Source organism: Hyla sarda, chromosome 6 (genome assembly GCF_029499605.1).
Source record: "Hyla sarda isolate aHylSar1 chromosome 6, aHylSar1.hap1, whole genome shotgun sequence".
Lineage (NCBI taxonomy): Eukaryota > Metazoa > Chordata > Amphibia > Anura > Hylidae > Hyla > Hyla sarda.
The window spans coordinates 168682140-168694887 of NC_079194.1; the positions used below are offsets into that span (position 1 = coordinate 168682140).

General features: G+C 43.5%; 1 protein-coding gene across 3 annotated transcripts in view; it reads right to left on the bottom strand.

Annotated features, from left to right (window-relative positions):
- The window catches only part of SLC7A10 (solute carrier family 7 member 10), a 196524-nt gene extending 183987 nt beyond the window's left edge, over positions 1 to 12537 (bottom strand). For 2 of the 3 annotated variants that reach the window (XM_056525782.1, XM_056525779.1), the window contains exon 1: positions 12174 to 12536. In XM_056525782.1, the coding sequence (XP_056381757.1) occupies positions 12174 to 12348 (175 nt within the window). In that variant the 5' untranslated portion in view covers positions 12349 to 12536. Of the gene's footprint in view, positions 1 to 12173 lie in introns of all 3 variants that reach the window. The other variant, XM_056525780.1, reaches the window with a different exon arrangement.
- Between the last annotated feature and the right edge of the window lie 211 nt (positions 12538 to 12748).

The following is a 12748-nucleotide window of genomic DNA, read 5'->3' on the forward strand; positions in this document are numbered from 1 at the left end:
TACTAGAAATCACATAATGGCCCTCATTTACTAACAGCATTGCGACTCTCTTTGTCGTGTTGTGCGCCTAAATTTTGTGTCAATACTGTATGTGCGACAGAAAAACCCTGACAGAATCAGAAACACTCAGAGTGAAAAAAAAACTACAAAATGGGCGTGGTTTTCAAGAAAAGAGGCGTGTTCCCTACATTTCATCCAAAATTACTCATCTTTTCTGAAAACCACTCTGAAAATCATGTGAATTTTCTGGGAAAAAACCCTACACTTTAAAGCATGCATAAAGTTTCCAAAAGTGCAGTAAATTAGTAAATACCATTGGAAAAAAAGGGCAGAACAGCAAAAAATACAACAAAACCTACACTCCACTCTTAGTGAGGAGGCAGGTGAGGGGACCTCCAGAGGCCATTTTGACTCATCAGACACCCACGATTACACCACAGGTGGTCCAATGAGTCCCCCTGAGCCCCAGTTATGCTGCAGATCCGTAGCGATCATGGCAGGTTAATGTTGGACATCAGTGAGAAAAGGTTAATGGTGGACATCAGTAGGATCTGTGCGCTAAGTACCAGGTCTCAGCGACGCAGATGTACATCTTGTGTCCTCTAGGGGTTAATTGGGCACTGCTATTTGCAAAAACTTTTCATATAATGTAGAAAATAATATTATATGTATATTTCTAATATATAGAGATGGGCAGACTTTTGAAAAGTTCAATTCGGCCGAATTTATTTGCGTGGAATCTATATTAAAAATGGCTATTTCTGTCCTACTGAGAGCCACTTTGCTTTGTTCTAACGCGCATTTAGAGTGTGCTGGGGTAGTGAAATAATATTGTAAGGGTGCATGAACACTACGTTTCTTAAGATACGGGACTGTATACGGCTGGGGAGAGGGGGGCGGAGAGTCGGGGGCGGGGCAATAGCACGCTGCCATATGCTGTCCCGAATCTAATGTATTTCAATGAGCGACCGGAGTGAAACGCTGCCTCCGGTCGGCTCCGTTTTGGCCCGTATACGATTTCCCGACCGGACCTACAAACTTAGTCAACAGCGTTTTTAGGTCCGGTCGGGAAACTGTATACGGGGCAAAACTGAACCAACCGCAGCGTTTCACTCCGGTCGCTCATTGAAATACATTAGATATTTCTCCGCCCCCCTCTCCCCAGACGTATACGGTCCTGTATCTTAAGAAACGTAGTGTGCATGCACCCTTATTCAGAATAACATGCAGATTACAGGCTACTAGAATCACTTCCACAGAGCGGCACAATGACAGAGCCTGGAGGTGGCATCAGTATGAGGAGACCATATTATAGTGGCTGAATGACACAGCATGGAGGTGTTGGCAGCATGAGGAGACAATATAGTGGCTAAATGACACAGTGTGTAGGTGTTGGCAGCATGAGGAGACCATATAGTTGCTGAATGACACAGCCTGGAGCTTGCAGCTGCATGAGTAGGGCTTCACAATCCCTAAGATTAAAAGATGAATATTGAAATTTAAATTGAAGATTTATGGTAGCCCTATAGTGGCTGAATGGCACAGCCTAGAGGTGGCTGAAGCATGAGGAGACTGTACAGTGGAAAAATGGCACAGCCTGGAGGTGGCTGAAGCATGAGGAGACCATATAGTGGCTGAATGGCACAGCCTGGAGTTGGCTGAAGCTGAGGAGACCATTGAAATTTAAGATTTTTAAATGTAAATTTAAGATTTTGAAATAGAAACAGAGGATTTTGAAATTTAAATTTTAACTCCCAGGTTTTAGTGTACCGGGCCCAGGCGTGTGGGTACAAAGGACCAAATATAACAAGGAGTCACATGTCACATGGCAGCACAATGACAGAGCCTGGAGGTGGCATCAGTATGAGGAGACCATATAGTGGCTGAATGACTGCCTGGAGTTTGTGGCAGCATGGGGAAACCATATAGAGTCTGAATGGCACAGCCTGGAGTTAGCAGCAGCATGAGTAGAAACTAAGGCTTCATAATACCTAAGATTAAAAGATGAATTTTGAAATTTAAATTGAATATTTATGGTAGTTAGTGCTACCATAATATTTTTTAGGCCCAGGCCGAGCAGCATCAGTAAACCATATATTGGCTGAATGCCACAGCCTGGAGGTGGCTGAATCATAAGGAGACCCTATAGTGGCTGAATGGCACAGCCTAGAGGTGGCTAAAGCATGAGGAGACTATATATTGGCAGAATGGCACAGCCTAAAGTTGGCAACAGCATGAGTAGACACTAAGGCTTCACAATCCCTAAGATTAAAAGATGAATTTTGAAATTTAAATTGAATATTTATGGTAGTTAGTGCTACCATAATTTTTTTAGGACCAGGCCCAGCAGCATCAGTAAACTATTTAGTGTCTGAATGGCACAGCCTGGAGGAGGCTGACCCATAAGAAGAGACCATATAGTGGCTGAATGACTGTCTGGAGTTTTAGGCAGCATGAGGAGACACTATAGTGTCTGAATGACACAGCCTGTAGTTGACAGAAGCACGAGGAGACCATTGAAATTGAAGATTTTGAAATTGAAATTTTAGCTAACACTGCCAAGTTTTAGTGTCCCAGGCCCTGGCATGTGGGTACAAAGGACAAAATCTAACAAGGAGTCACATGGCAGCACAATGACAGAGCCTGGAGGTGGCATCAGTATGAGTAGACCATATAGTGGCTGAATTACTGCCTGGAGATGGCTGGAGCATGAGGAGACCATATAGAGGTTGGATTGCACAGCCTTCAGTTTGTGGCAGCATGAAGAGACCATATAGTGGCTGAATGGCATAGCCTGGAGTTTGTGGCAGCATCAGGATACCATATAGTGACTGAATGAGACAGCCTGGAGGTGGCAGCAGCAGCATCAGGAGTCCTGAAAGTGACCCTAATGCAGAGGAATTTCTGAAACTGGGGACCAGCACCTTAATTATGTTTTGCAGTATCCATGGCAGCACAATGAGAGAGCCTGTAGTTGGTAGCATCAGCATGAGGAGACCATAGAGCAGCACAGTTAGAGAGCCTGGAGGTGGCAGCATCAGCATGAAGAGACCATAGAGCAGCACATTTAGAGAGCCTGGAGTTGGCAGCATCAACATGAGGAGACCATATGGCGACGCAATAACAGTAAGTGGAGGCGGTAGCATCATCATGAGGAGACCATAGAGCAGCACAATGAGAGAGCCTGGAGGTGGCAGCATCAGCATGAGGAGACCATAGAGCCTCACAATTAGAGAGCTTGGAGGTGGCAGCATCAGCATGAGGAGACCATATGGTGGCACAATGACAGAGCGTGGAGGTGGTAGCATTAGCATGAGGAGACCATAGAGCAGCACAATGAGAGAGCCTGGAGGTGGCAGCATCAGCATGAGGAGACCATATGGCGGCACAATGACAGAGCCTGGAGGTGGTAGCATTAGCATGAGGAGACCATAGAGCAGCACAATGACAGAGCCTTGAGGTGGCAGAAGCAGCGTAAGGGCCATGCCAACTCTGAAGGTTGAGTCTGAGGAACCCACTAACTGTTGAGAGGGGGTGTCGGATGTCACTTGGGATGAAGTGGTTGACCGAGTGAACTGATCAATCATGGCTGCTGGTTTGCTGGTCTAGACACAACTGCTAGCTGACACCGGGAGCTCAAACCTCTCACTGCGACTCCAGCTGCCACACGCCCCTACTTTGGTGTGACCTCTGCCTGCGCCTGATGAATTTAAATTTAGGCCTCTGCCACTCCACTGTGCACATCCTGGCACTGCTCTGCTTGACATACTTATTGCGTATATAAGGGGAGTACAATACGCTTCACTACGCTTAAAACAGTATTTGTCTAGAACAGCAGCAGGTGTGTACTATTGGCTGTTTTTTTTACAGTATATAGGCCCTTGAGAGTTTAACAGGTACAAAATAGTACACTACTTAGATGTAGGTATGTGGTATGCACTTATGAGGGCAGAAAAATGCGCTACTGTAAGCTTCAAAAATTATTTGAGTAAAACACCAGTCAGTGATTACTTTTGGCTGTCCTTTCACACTATGTAGGCCCTTGACAGATTAACAGGTACAAAATAGTACACTACTTAGATGTAGGTATGTGGTATGCACTTATGAGGGCAGAAAAATGTGCTACAGTCTGCTAAAAAAAAAATAAACATTTTGCCCACAACACCAGCAGTACACAACAGTGCTGCAGACGCAGTCACTGTGTACTAAACTCAAAATTGTAAAAAGACTCTCTCAAATACTATTAGGAATGGACTGCTAGGTATGGATGATACCATCTACAGACTAGTATAACCAGCAGATCAGTTGTTGTGGATCAAAGACACAGATTTGCCCCCAAAAAATTATTTCTACCTCCTGTGAAAATGTTTCTGCAGCTGAGGCAACACACAGCTCTCTTTTTGTAGTACAATGCTGTTCACAGTGACTGAGGGGTTAATTACTGCAGTAAGAATTAATTTCTGTGCAAAAATGCTGTGCTCTGTGTTCTGCAGAAGGCTGAGGTGACTAGGAGGTGAAATGCTGCTGCAACAAGCTTTTCTGTGTAACACACACACAGTGATGTCCGTCATATCTGTATGCAGTGTAATGAATGAAATGATGAGCCGAAAATGGCTGCTGAATATATAGGGCTGTGACATCACAGGGGTGACTGGCTGCATCCTGCATGTGATTCAGGGTCATCCTGCCTACCTACCTTCCCGCCTAGCCTTCCAGCTTTCCTTGCCCCATATACTGACATGTTGGTCCGCCATTTTTGATGCCCTGGAGACTGGACCGCAGTAAATGGAGTTTAATGAAGTGATTTGCGCAATAGAATTGCGGCGATATTCGCATTAGTTGCTAATAGAATTTTTCCTGAAATTCGTAATGAATTCGGATTTGTCAGCTTCGATTCGCTCATCTCTTCTAATTTACATTGGTTTAAAAATGTGTATATTTTTAGGTGAAAAAATTCTGCATTAATGTTCTGCACTGACATTTTTCAATGGGATTCTGCTACTCTGTTCACGCGATAAAAGTTCTAAATCTTAATTCTGGGGTCTGCAAAAACATGTTCAATGTTTTTGCGGATTGCGCAAGAAAATGCATTGCCATCTATGAGTGCACTTCTGAGCAGTCCTATCACTGACTCGTTCTGCCAACGCTCCTCTGTCTATGGAATGTCCGTGCAGACATTCCACCGAGTGAACATAGCTGAAAGGTGAGCAGGACAAGCAGGGCGCTGTGCATGCTCATGGCTTTTCAGTCTGCCTGCTGTGTGAGCCAGGGTTGTGTCACAGAGCCTCAGTGCACGGAGCCCTGCTTGTCCCCAGTGTAGAGAGCCCTGCTTGTCCTCACTGCACAGAGCCCTGCTTGTCCTCACTGCACAGAGCCCTGCTTGTCCTCAGTGTACAGAGCCCTGCTTGTCCTCACTGCACAGAGCCCTGCTTGTCCTCAGTGTACAGAGCCCTGCTTGTCCTCAGTGTACAGAGCCCTGATTGACCTCGTTGTACATAGCCCTGCTTGTCCTCAGTGTACAGAGCCCTGCTTGTCCTCACTGTGCAGAGCCCTGCTTGTCCTCAGTGCACAGAGCCTTGCTTGTCCTCAGTGTACAGAGCCCTGTTTGTCCTCAGTGTACAGAGCCCTGCTTGTCCTCAGTGTACAGAGCCCTGCTTGTCCTCAGTGTACAGAGCCCCTGCTTGTCCTCAGTGTACAGAGCCCTGCTTGTCCTCAGTGTACAGAGCCCTGCTTGTCCTCAGTGCACAGAGCCCTGCTTGTCCTCAGTGCACAGAGCTCGGCTTGTCCTCAGTGCACAGAGCCCTGCTTGTCCTCAGTGCACAGAGCCCTGCTTGTCCTCAGTGTACAGAGCCCTGCCCTGAGACAGAGCCCTGCCCTGAGCCCTCTGATGCAGACAGAATTTCTGGCGCACAACTGGCCGACAAAATATGTCGGGTTTACAATAGTAAATCAGGGCCATTATATATAACGTTTTTGCAATTTACCATTTGTCCATATTTAAAAAAATTATATACTATATCCATATGTGTGTATGACAGGGATATGGTGATGTAGGCTGTAGGGGCTAGTCAAAGGTAGTGACATCTCTAAGGGGCAGGGCTAGAGCTCAGAGACAAGATCCAGCTGTGCCTTCAAAGACAGCAGAGGATGATCTGTCATCTCGGGAAAGAGGGAGGATGCAGGAAACTACTTCAAGCCTGCGGTATTACAAGCAAAAATATTCTGAAGCCACTACAATTAATGATAACACTATATTAGTAAGTTCTATGTTTTTGGAGATAGTTATATTTAAATACAATTTTTTGTTACCAGAATTCCGAGTTAATGTGGATTTTAAATACTTTGAGCAGATATAAATGTTTACACAAGAAAACTAGTGTAAAAAAAGTCCCATATTTTTGAACAAAATTAGACCACTTTTTATGCCAGAATACTTGAATGCCAGCCTTATTAATTTCCCTCCATAGATTTCTCTTAAAACATTAGCATGTTCTGCTCTCAAATCTACAGAAGCAATTCTGCAACAAATCTGCACCACCATGGCAGATAAAGTAAACCATTAACGACAAAATAATTATTGATGCTGGATGGTAAATGGTGTAAAATAGAAAATTAAAAAAATGTTTTTATTGTGTGGAACTACTAAAGCATAAAAAAATAAAAAAATAAAAAAAAATATATATATATATATATATATATATATATATTTTGTATTGCCATATTTTACTGACCTATAGAATAAAGTTAGCTTATTTGGGGAGATTTATGAAAGTGAGATAAAAAACGTTTTATTTGCCCACATCAACCAGTCACAGCTCAACTCTTATTTGCTCATATAGCCCCTGCTACGTAGCCTGGGATCCCTGAACCACTTAGCGGGGTTACCTTAACCCTTGGTACCATGCAACCTGCTGGGAGGGGCATTGAGTGAGTGTGCTTAGGTTTGCCTGCTGTGGGCATAGTTTGCATATGCTGAAATGCAAATAAAATGTGTTTACACGTGAAATCTAACCAAGAGTGTGGTCCAAGCCAGGAGCAAAATGGTCCAGCAGGAGAGTGGATGTGAAAGGCTGCAAGAGAAAGCACAATATTGTATCTGTAGGTCCTTAGGCCAAAGAATACAGTGTCCGCTTTGAACAGTGACCCAAGTGTTAGCGGAGGTTTTGTGATGGATGAGGGCTTTACAGGTTGGTAAGTGTGCAGTGAGTGACAGCTACCGGAGGAGGAACCAGAGGTGTACAAAGCCTTTAGTTAGAAAGGTCCTATGAACAATGCTGTGGATTGCTAGCTACACTGGCTTCAAAAACTGAATCAAAGACATATATTTCTTCTCCTCTTTTTCAAAAACTGTATCACAACCTAAACTAAACCTCAAGGCACAAGTAATGCAAATATTCTTAAGTTGTCATCCAGCCTTTTTACACTATTTTTAGTGTAAAGTTCAGAGCCGGATTGGAAAATGCTGCAAGATGCATTCTCCTATCTGGCGTTTGAACCGGCCTGTACATGCCAGATGCCCGTAACGACCCCATTAACAATGGAATTGGTTCCAGCATCATTTTCCCAATAGCAATTTTACTAGCCTGCTGGAGGGAAACTGGGTGGATAAGGTTCATATGGGAATGAGCACTAACCACTCTTCCATAATAAACAAGTGCAAGAGTTGAAGATCCCCGGGGCTCCGGTTCACGTGGTAAAAAGGTGTATTAGAGCGCTCACTCCTGTAGAATAGCTTGACTGGGATCGTGGCAGTATAGAAGTAGCCGGACACGGTTGAGTTTAAGATATAATAACCGGACTTTATTAGGGGTGGGACCCCCTCTTCGTCAGATCCAATGATGTGGCAGATGTGGGAGGCCACTAATTTATGCTAAAAAAGCCAGCGAAATGTAACAGCAATTACCGGGTAGAGATTAAAATACATATATGCATCTGTGCAATACAGTTTGCACAGTGTTGAGGATGTCTCAAATCCAAAGTAAACATAAATTTAAAACAAATTACATTTAACATGAATAGTGCTCAGGTGGCAGATCAAATGAGGTATTACTACTATTAGCCTGGCCTTCCGTTCGGGGAGCAGAGCAAGTAAAAAAATCAAAGCGCCGCTCTCCGTGTTGCAAAATGACCTCCAGCAGGCCACAAATATGCATGTGTCCATTCAAATGGTCAGAAACAGACTCCATGAGGGTGGTATGAGGGCCTGACGTCCACACGTGGGGGTTGTGCTTACAGCCCAACACCGTGCAGGATGTTTGCCATTTGCCAGAGAACACCAAGATTGGCAAATTTGTCACTGGCGCCCTGTGCTCTTCACAGATGAAAGCAGGTTCACACTGAGCACATGTGACAGACGTGACAGAGTCTGGAGACACTGTGGAGAATGTTCTGCTGCCCGCAACATCTTCCAGCATGACCGGTTTGGCGGGGGGTCAGTAATGGTGTGGGGTGGCATTTCTTTGGGAGGCAACACAGCCCTCCATGTGCTTGCCAGTGGTAGGCTGACTGCCATTAGGTACCGAGATGAGATCCTCAGACCCCTTGTGAGACCATATGCTGGTGCAGTTGGCCCTGGGTTCCTCCTAATGCAAGACAATGCTAGACCTCATGTGGCTGGAGTGTGTCAGCAGTTCCTGCAAGAGGAAGGCATTGATACTATGGACTGACCTGCCCGTTCCCCAGACCTGAATCCGATTGAGCACATCTGGGACATTATGCCCAGCAGTTGGCAGATGCTTTAGTCCAGGTCTGGGAGGACATCCCTCAGGAGACCATCCGCCACCTCATCAGGAGCATGCTCTGGCATTTTAGGGAGGTCACACACACTACTGAGACTCATTTTGACTTGTTTTAAGGATATTACATTAATGTTGGATCAGCCTGTAGTGTGGTTTTTCACTTTGATTTTGAGTGTGACTTCATATCCAGACCTCCATGGGTTGATGAATTTGATTTCCATTGATAATTTTTGTGTGATTTTGTTGTCAGCACATTCAACTATGTAAAGATGAAAGTATTTCATACGATTAGATCATTCATTCAGATCTAGGATGTGTTATCTTAGTGTTCCCTTTATTTTTTTTGAGCAGTGTATATTAGACCAGCTTCTTTCTAGAGTTTTAGAAATCTAACATGCTATTTTTCTACTCTACAGTGCATCATGGAATGATAAATCATGAGCATAAGAATAGTAATAGCAAAAGAAGCACAGTTAGTATAAAATTCTATTAATTATTTGCCCTCTGCCTGCGCAGCATATAGCACTGAATTAATGTCGTAGCCACGCAGCTTGCAGAAAGCAGTTTCACAGCAACTCTAAGAATTTAGAGCTTTGCCAGGCCAGCCTAAAACTGCAGATTTATGTGATACTGGAGGAAGAATACCTCTCAGAACGTGATGTCCAAGTTCACATCCGCCAATTATTTCCCGGAGATCTGTATTCTGGTGTGGACACAGGGGGCCGGTACCTGGTCCCCACCAGCTAAAAGAACAATGACTTATTAATGAGTCACACACCAAGAAGCCTTTCTGCATTCATTGTAACCCATTTATCCACGTGTAATTGAACCTCTCAAACTGTCAAACCGTAGTAAACTTCCAATCTTCAATTACATTACCTTCAGCCTTACAAGATCATCACATAACACTGTTATGGTCACTATAATATATATTTTTTTAATGAAAATGGTTTACAGGATTGTGATAAAGAACCTAAATATTTACTAAATACTTATTCTGGTGTTTTAGTACCCAGATAATCTATAACCTAATTTATTTTTCTAGCAAAAAGAAAAAGTTCTGTGGCAAATCTGCATCATTTCTTTTTTTCCAGCAGCAACTCTGCAAGCAAACATTCTTTATATGGGGAAATGCACTTTCTGTTGCATCCATGCCCGTATCAACGTCACAGTGGCCATGTGGTATAACAAACGTGTCTGCCTCCATAAGCATAGCATGAAGCTCCCCTGAGCACGAAACAGCATTCATCTCTCCATCTATCATGTATAGTTTTTAGTACTGGTGCCTGCTTAAAGGAGTAGTCCAGTGGTGACTCAGTGGTTTACAACTTATCCCCTATCTTAAGGATAGGGGATAAGTTGCAGATCGCGGGGGGTCCGACCCCTGGGGCCCCCCGCAATCTCCTGTACGGAGCCCCGACAGCTCGCGGGAAGGGGGCGTGTCGACCTCCGCACGAAGCGGCGGCCGACACGCCCCCTCCATACAACTCTATGGCAGTGCCGAAGCGCTGCCTTCGGCAATCTCCGGCTCTGCCATTGAGATGTATTGAGGGGGCGTGTCGGCCGCCGCCTCGTGCGGGGGTCGACACCCGCTATCTCGGCGGAGAGCCGGGGCCCCGTACAGAGAGATTGCGGGGGGCCCCAGCGGTCGGACCCCCCGCGATCTCAAACTTATCCCCTGGACTTTCACCACTGGACTACCCCTTTAAGTTACAGAGAGACCATTGGCCCTTTTTAGACTCCAGGACCCAGATATCCCCACAGTTTCTATATTCAATATAATTACTTTTCTAAAGAGTGATTTATGGTCCGTTCACACATACAGTATTCTGTGCAGATTTGATGTGCAGGATTTTCTGCTGCAAATTTCTATGTAAATTGAACACAGCTTGAAATTCTGCGCATCAAATCTGCGCAGAATACTGTACGTGTGAATAGACCCTTAAAATGACAAGATGTTTTGTTGTTATGTATTTATTCACATTTATGAGTAATGGATACATACCAGCAGGATGGAAATACGGTTGTATCCACATTAAATAAGTTTAGAGTGCTGTACTGTATATGATTCCTATCTTTTTTGTCAGCATCGCTACTCTGGAGCTTTAAGGGTTACTTAAGAAAAAACATTGATAAACTAGGACCATTGATCTAACTACCATGATGGGTGCTAAGTGACTAAAAACTTGGTTATGTATACAGTAGATATGCTGGACAAAAGGATGATTCATGTCCTATGCGGGACTGCATAAGGTTTCATCACGTTACTCATGATGGCACCCAATTTATATTATGAATGTAAAATTGCACTGACAAAAATTGCAGATACAGAGGCCTTCTTGTACTAACATATTTTAGTGTTAACATGTAAGTCTTATTAAAAATAGTCCCTACATTTTGTGCTATTCTCCATAGTTAGGTAAGGAAATAAAATAGGATTGAATATGTAAGAAACTGTTGGGATAAAGCATCACTAAAAAGTTTTTTCAAAGTTTACCATTGTATGTCATAAGGGGTCCTGCTAACCCTCACAATGGATCAGATCTTTTAAAATTAAGTTTAATAGGCATTAAATGCACATGCATTGCTATTGGTCCACTGGTGGTTTTTTCAGCCCATATATAAGATTAATTGAAGTTTATTTATGACGTAGGATCAGAATTTTATGACATATTGGTGAAGCATAATATGAATAATATTGTGTGATAATAACCATTGATCTGCTGTGTAGGGCCAGATGTGACCAATACAATGATGCAGAAGACAGCTTTACACTTATTTAGGACATTTATTATATATCAAAGCATTATTCAGAATTGAAGATTATATACAATGTGCTGTTTTGGAGCTGATGGGAATTGTATAAGACCATTTTGTCTTTAAGTAACTACCCTCCAATGCAATGTATTGCACAATACATTTTTGATATATATATATATACACCATCCTGGCTTTTTCTTAATTGAGGGGTTATGGTCATTAAACAGAGATTCTCCAACATATTGGAAAAGCTTCTTGATATTCAACAGTTCTCATTGTCAAAAGCTCTTATCTTCCCTCTGTAAGGTCTCTTTTTGTTCAGCTGTCATAGTAGGTCATAAAATGAACCATGTATGACAAGCATTACAATACAAGAATGATTATATCTGCTCTACTTATACAATTGATGTTTGTATTTTAGTACATGGTAACAGTGCACAGCAGTTTTACAGTAAATGCATTATTCACTTTTTAATAGTCTTACAAAACTATATGACTTATTGGATTGGACCAATTATTTCAACTCCTGGCTTGAACAACCTGTAACCCTCTGACTCTAGTACAAAAGGCAACAACTGTAGAGCCAAAAGTTGTCCATCTTTTCCCAATATGACAGAAATATTTCATAAATAGTAAAAATATAATCTACTGCATTAATAACAAGGTGGTTCTTACCTATAATGATGGCACAAGCACTAACAAGGCCTATCTCTTTTTTAAGGGTGACTTTTTCTGTGGTGGTGTCCTGGCCTGGTGTGGCATTAGGAAGGTGCGGTGTGGACGCTGGTGGCCCATGCCCTGGACTACTGCTGTTGCAGTTGGAGTTTTTGATCTCATTCTCCCCTGCCATGTCTCCTGTGTGTCCTGAATTCCTTCAGCCCAGCTCCGCTGCCAGCCAGAACCTTGTGCAGCTCAGGGCAAATGTCCTGGTCTGTTCTTGCACGGCAACTTGTGTCTACCAGGTACCCTCTCTTGCTGCACCTGCAGAGCTTACAGTGACACCACAGAGACGGTCACACACAGAGTACACTATACATGTTGCTTTCCACAATCAGGTCCAGGAGGAGGGGGCACAGTCTCCGCTCTTAAAGACACAGAGTCTGCATCCACAGCCCACCCCCACCCACTTGTTCTCCACTGAAGGGGGAAAAAGTTAATTATAATCTTTTAGCTGTTAATGCAAATATTTTCTGCACTTAGGTATTTAACTACACTGCAGGGTTCCTCTTGGAAATCCCTGTTAATCTTCA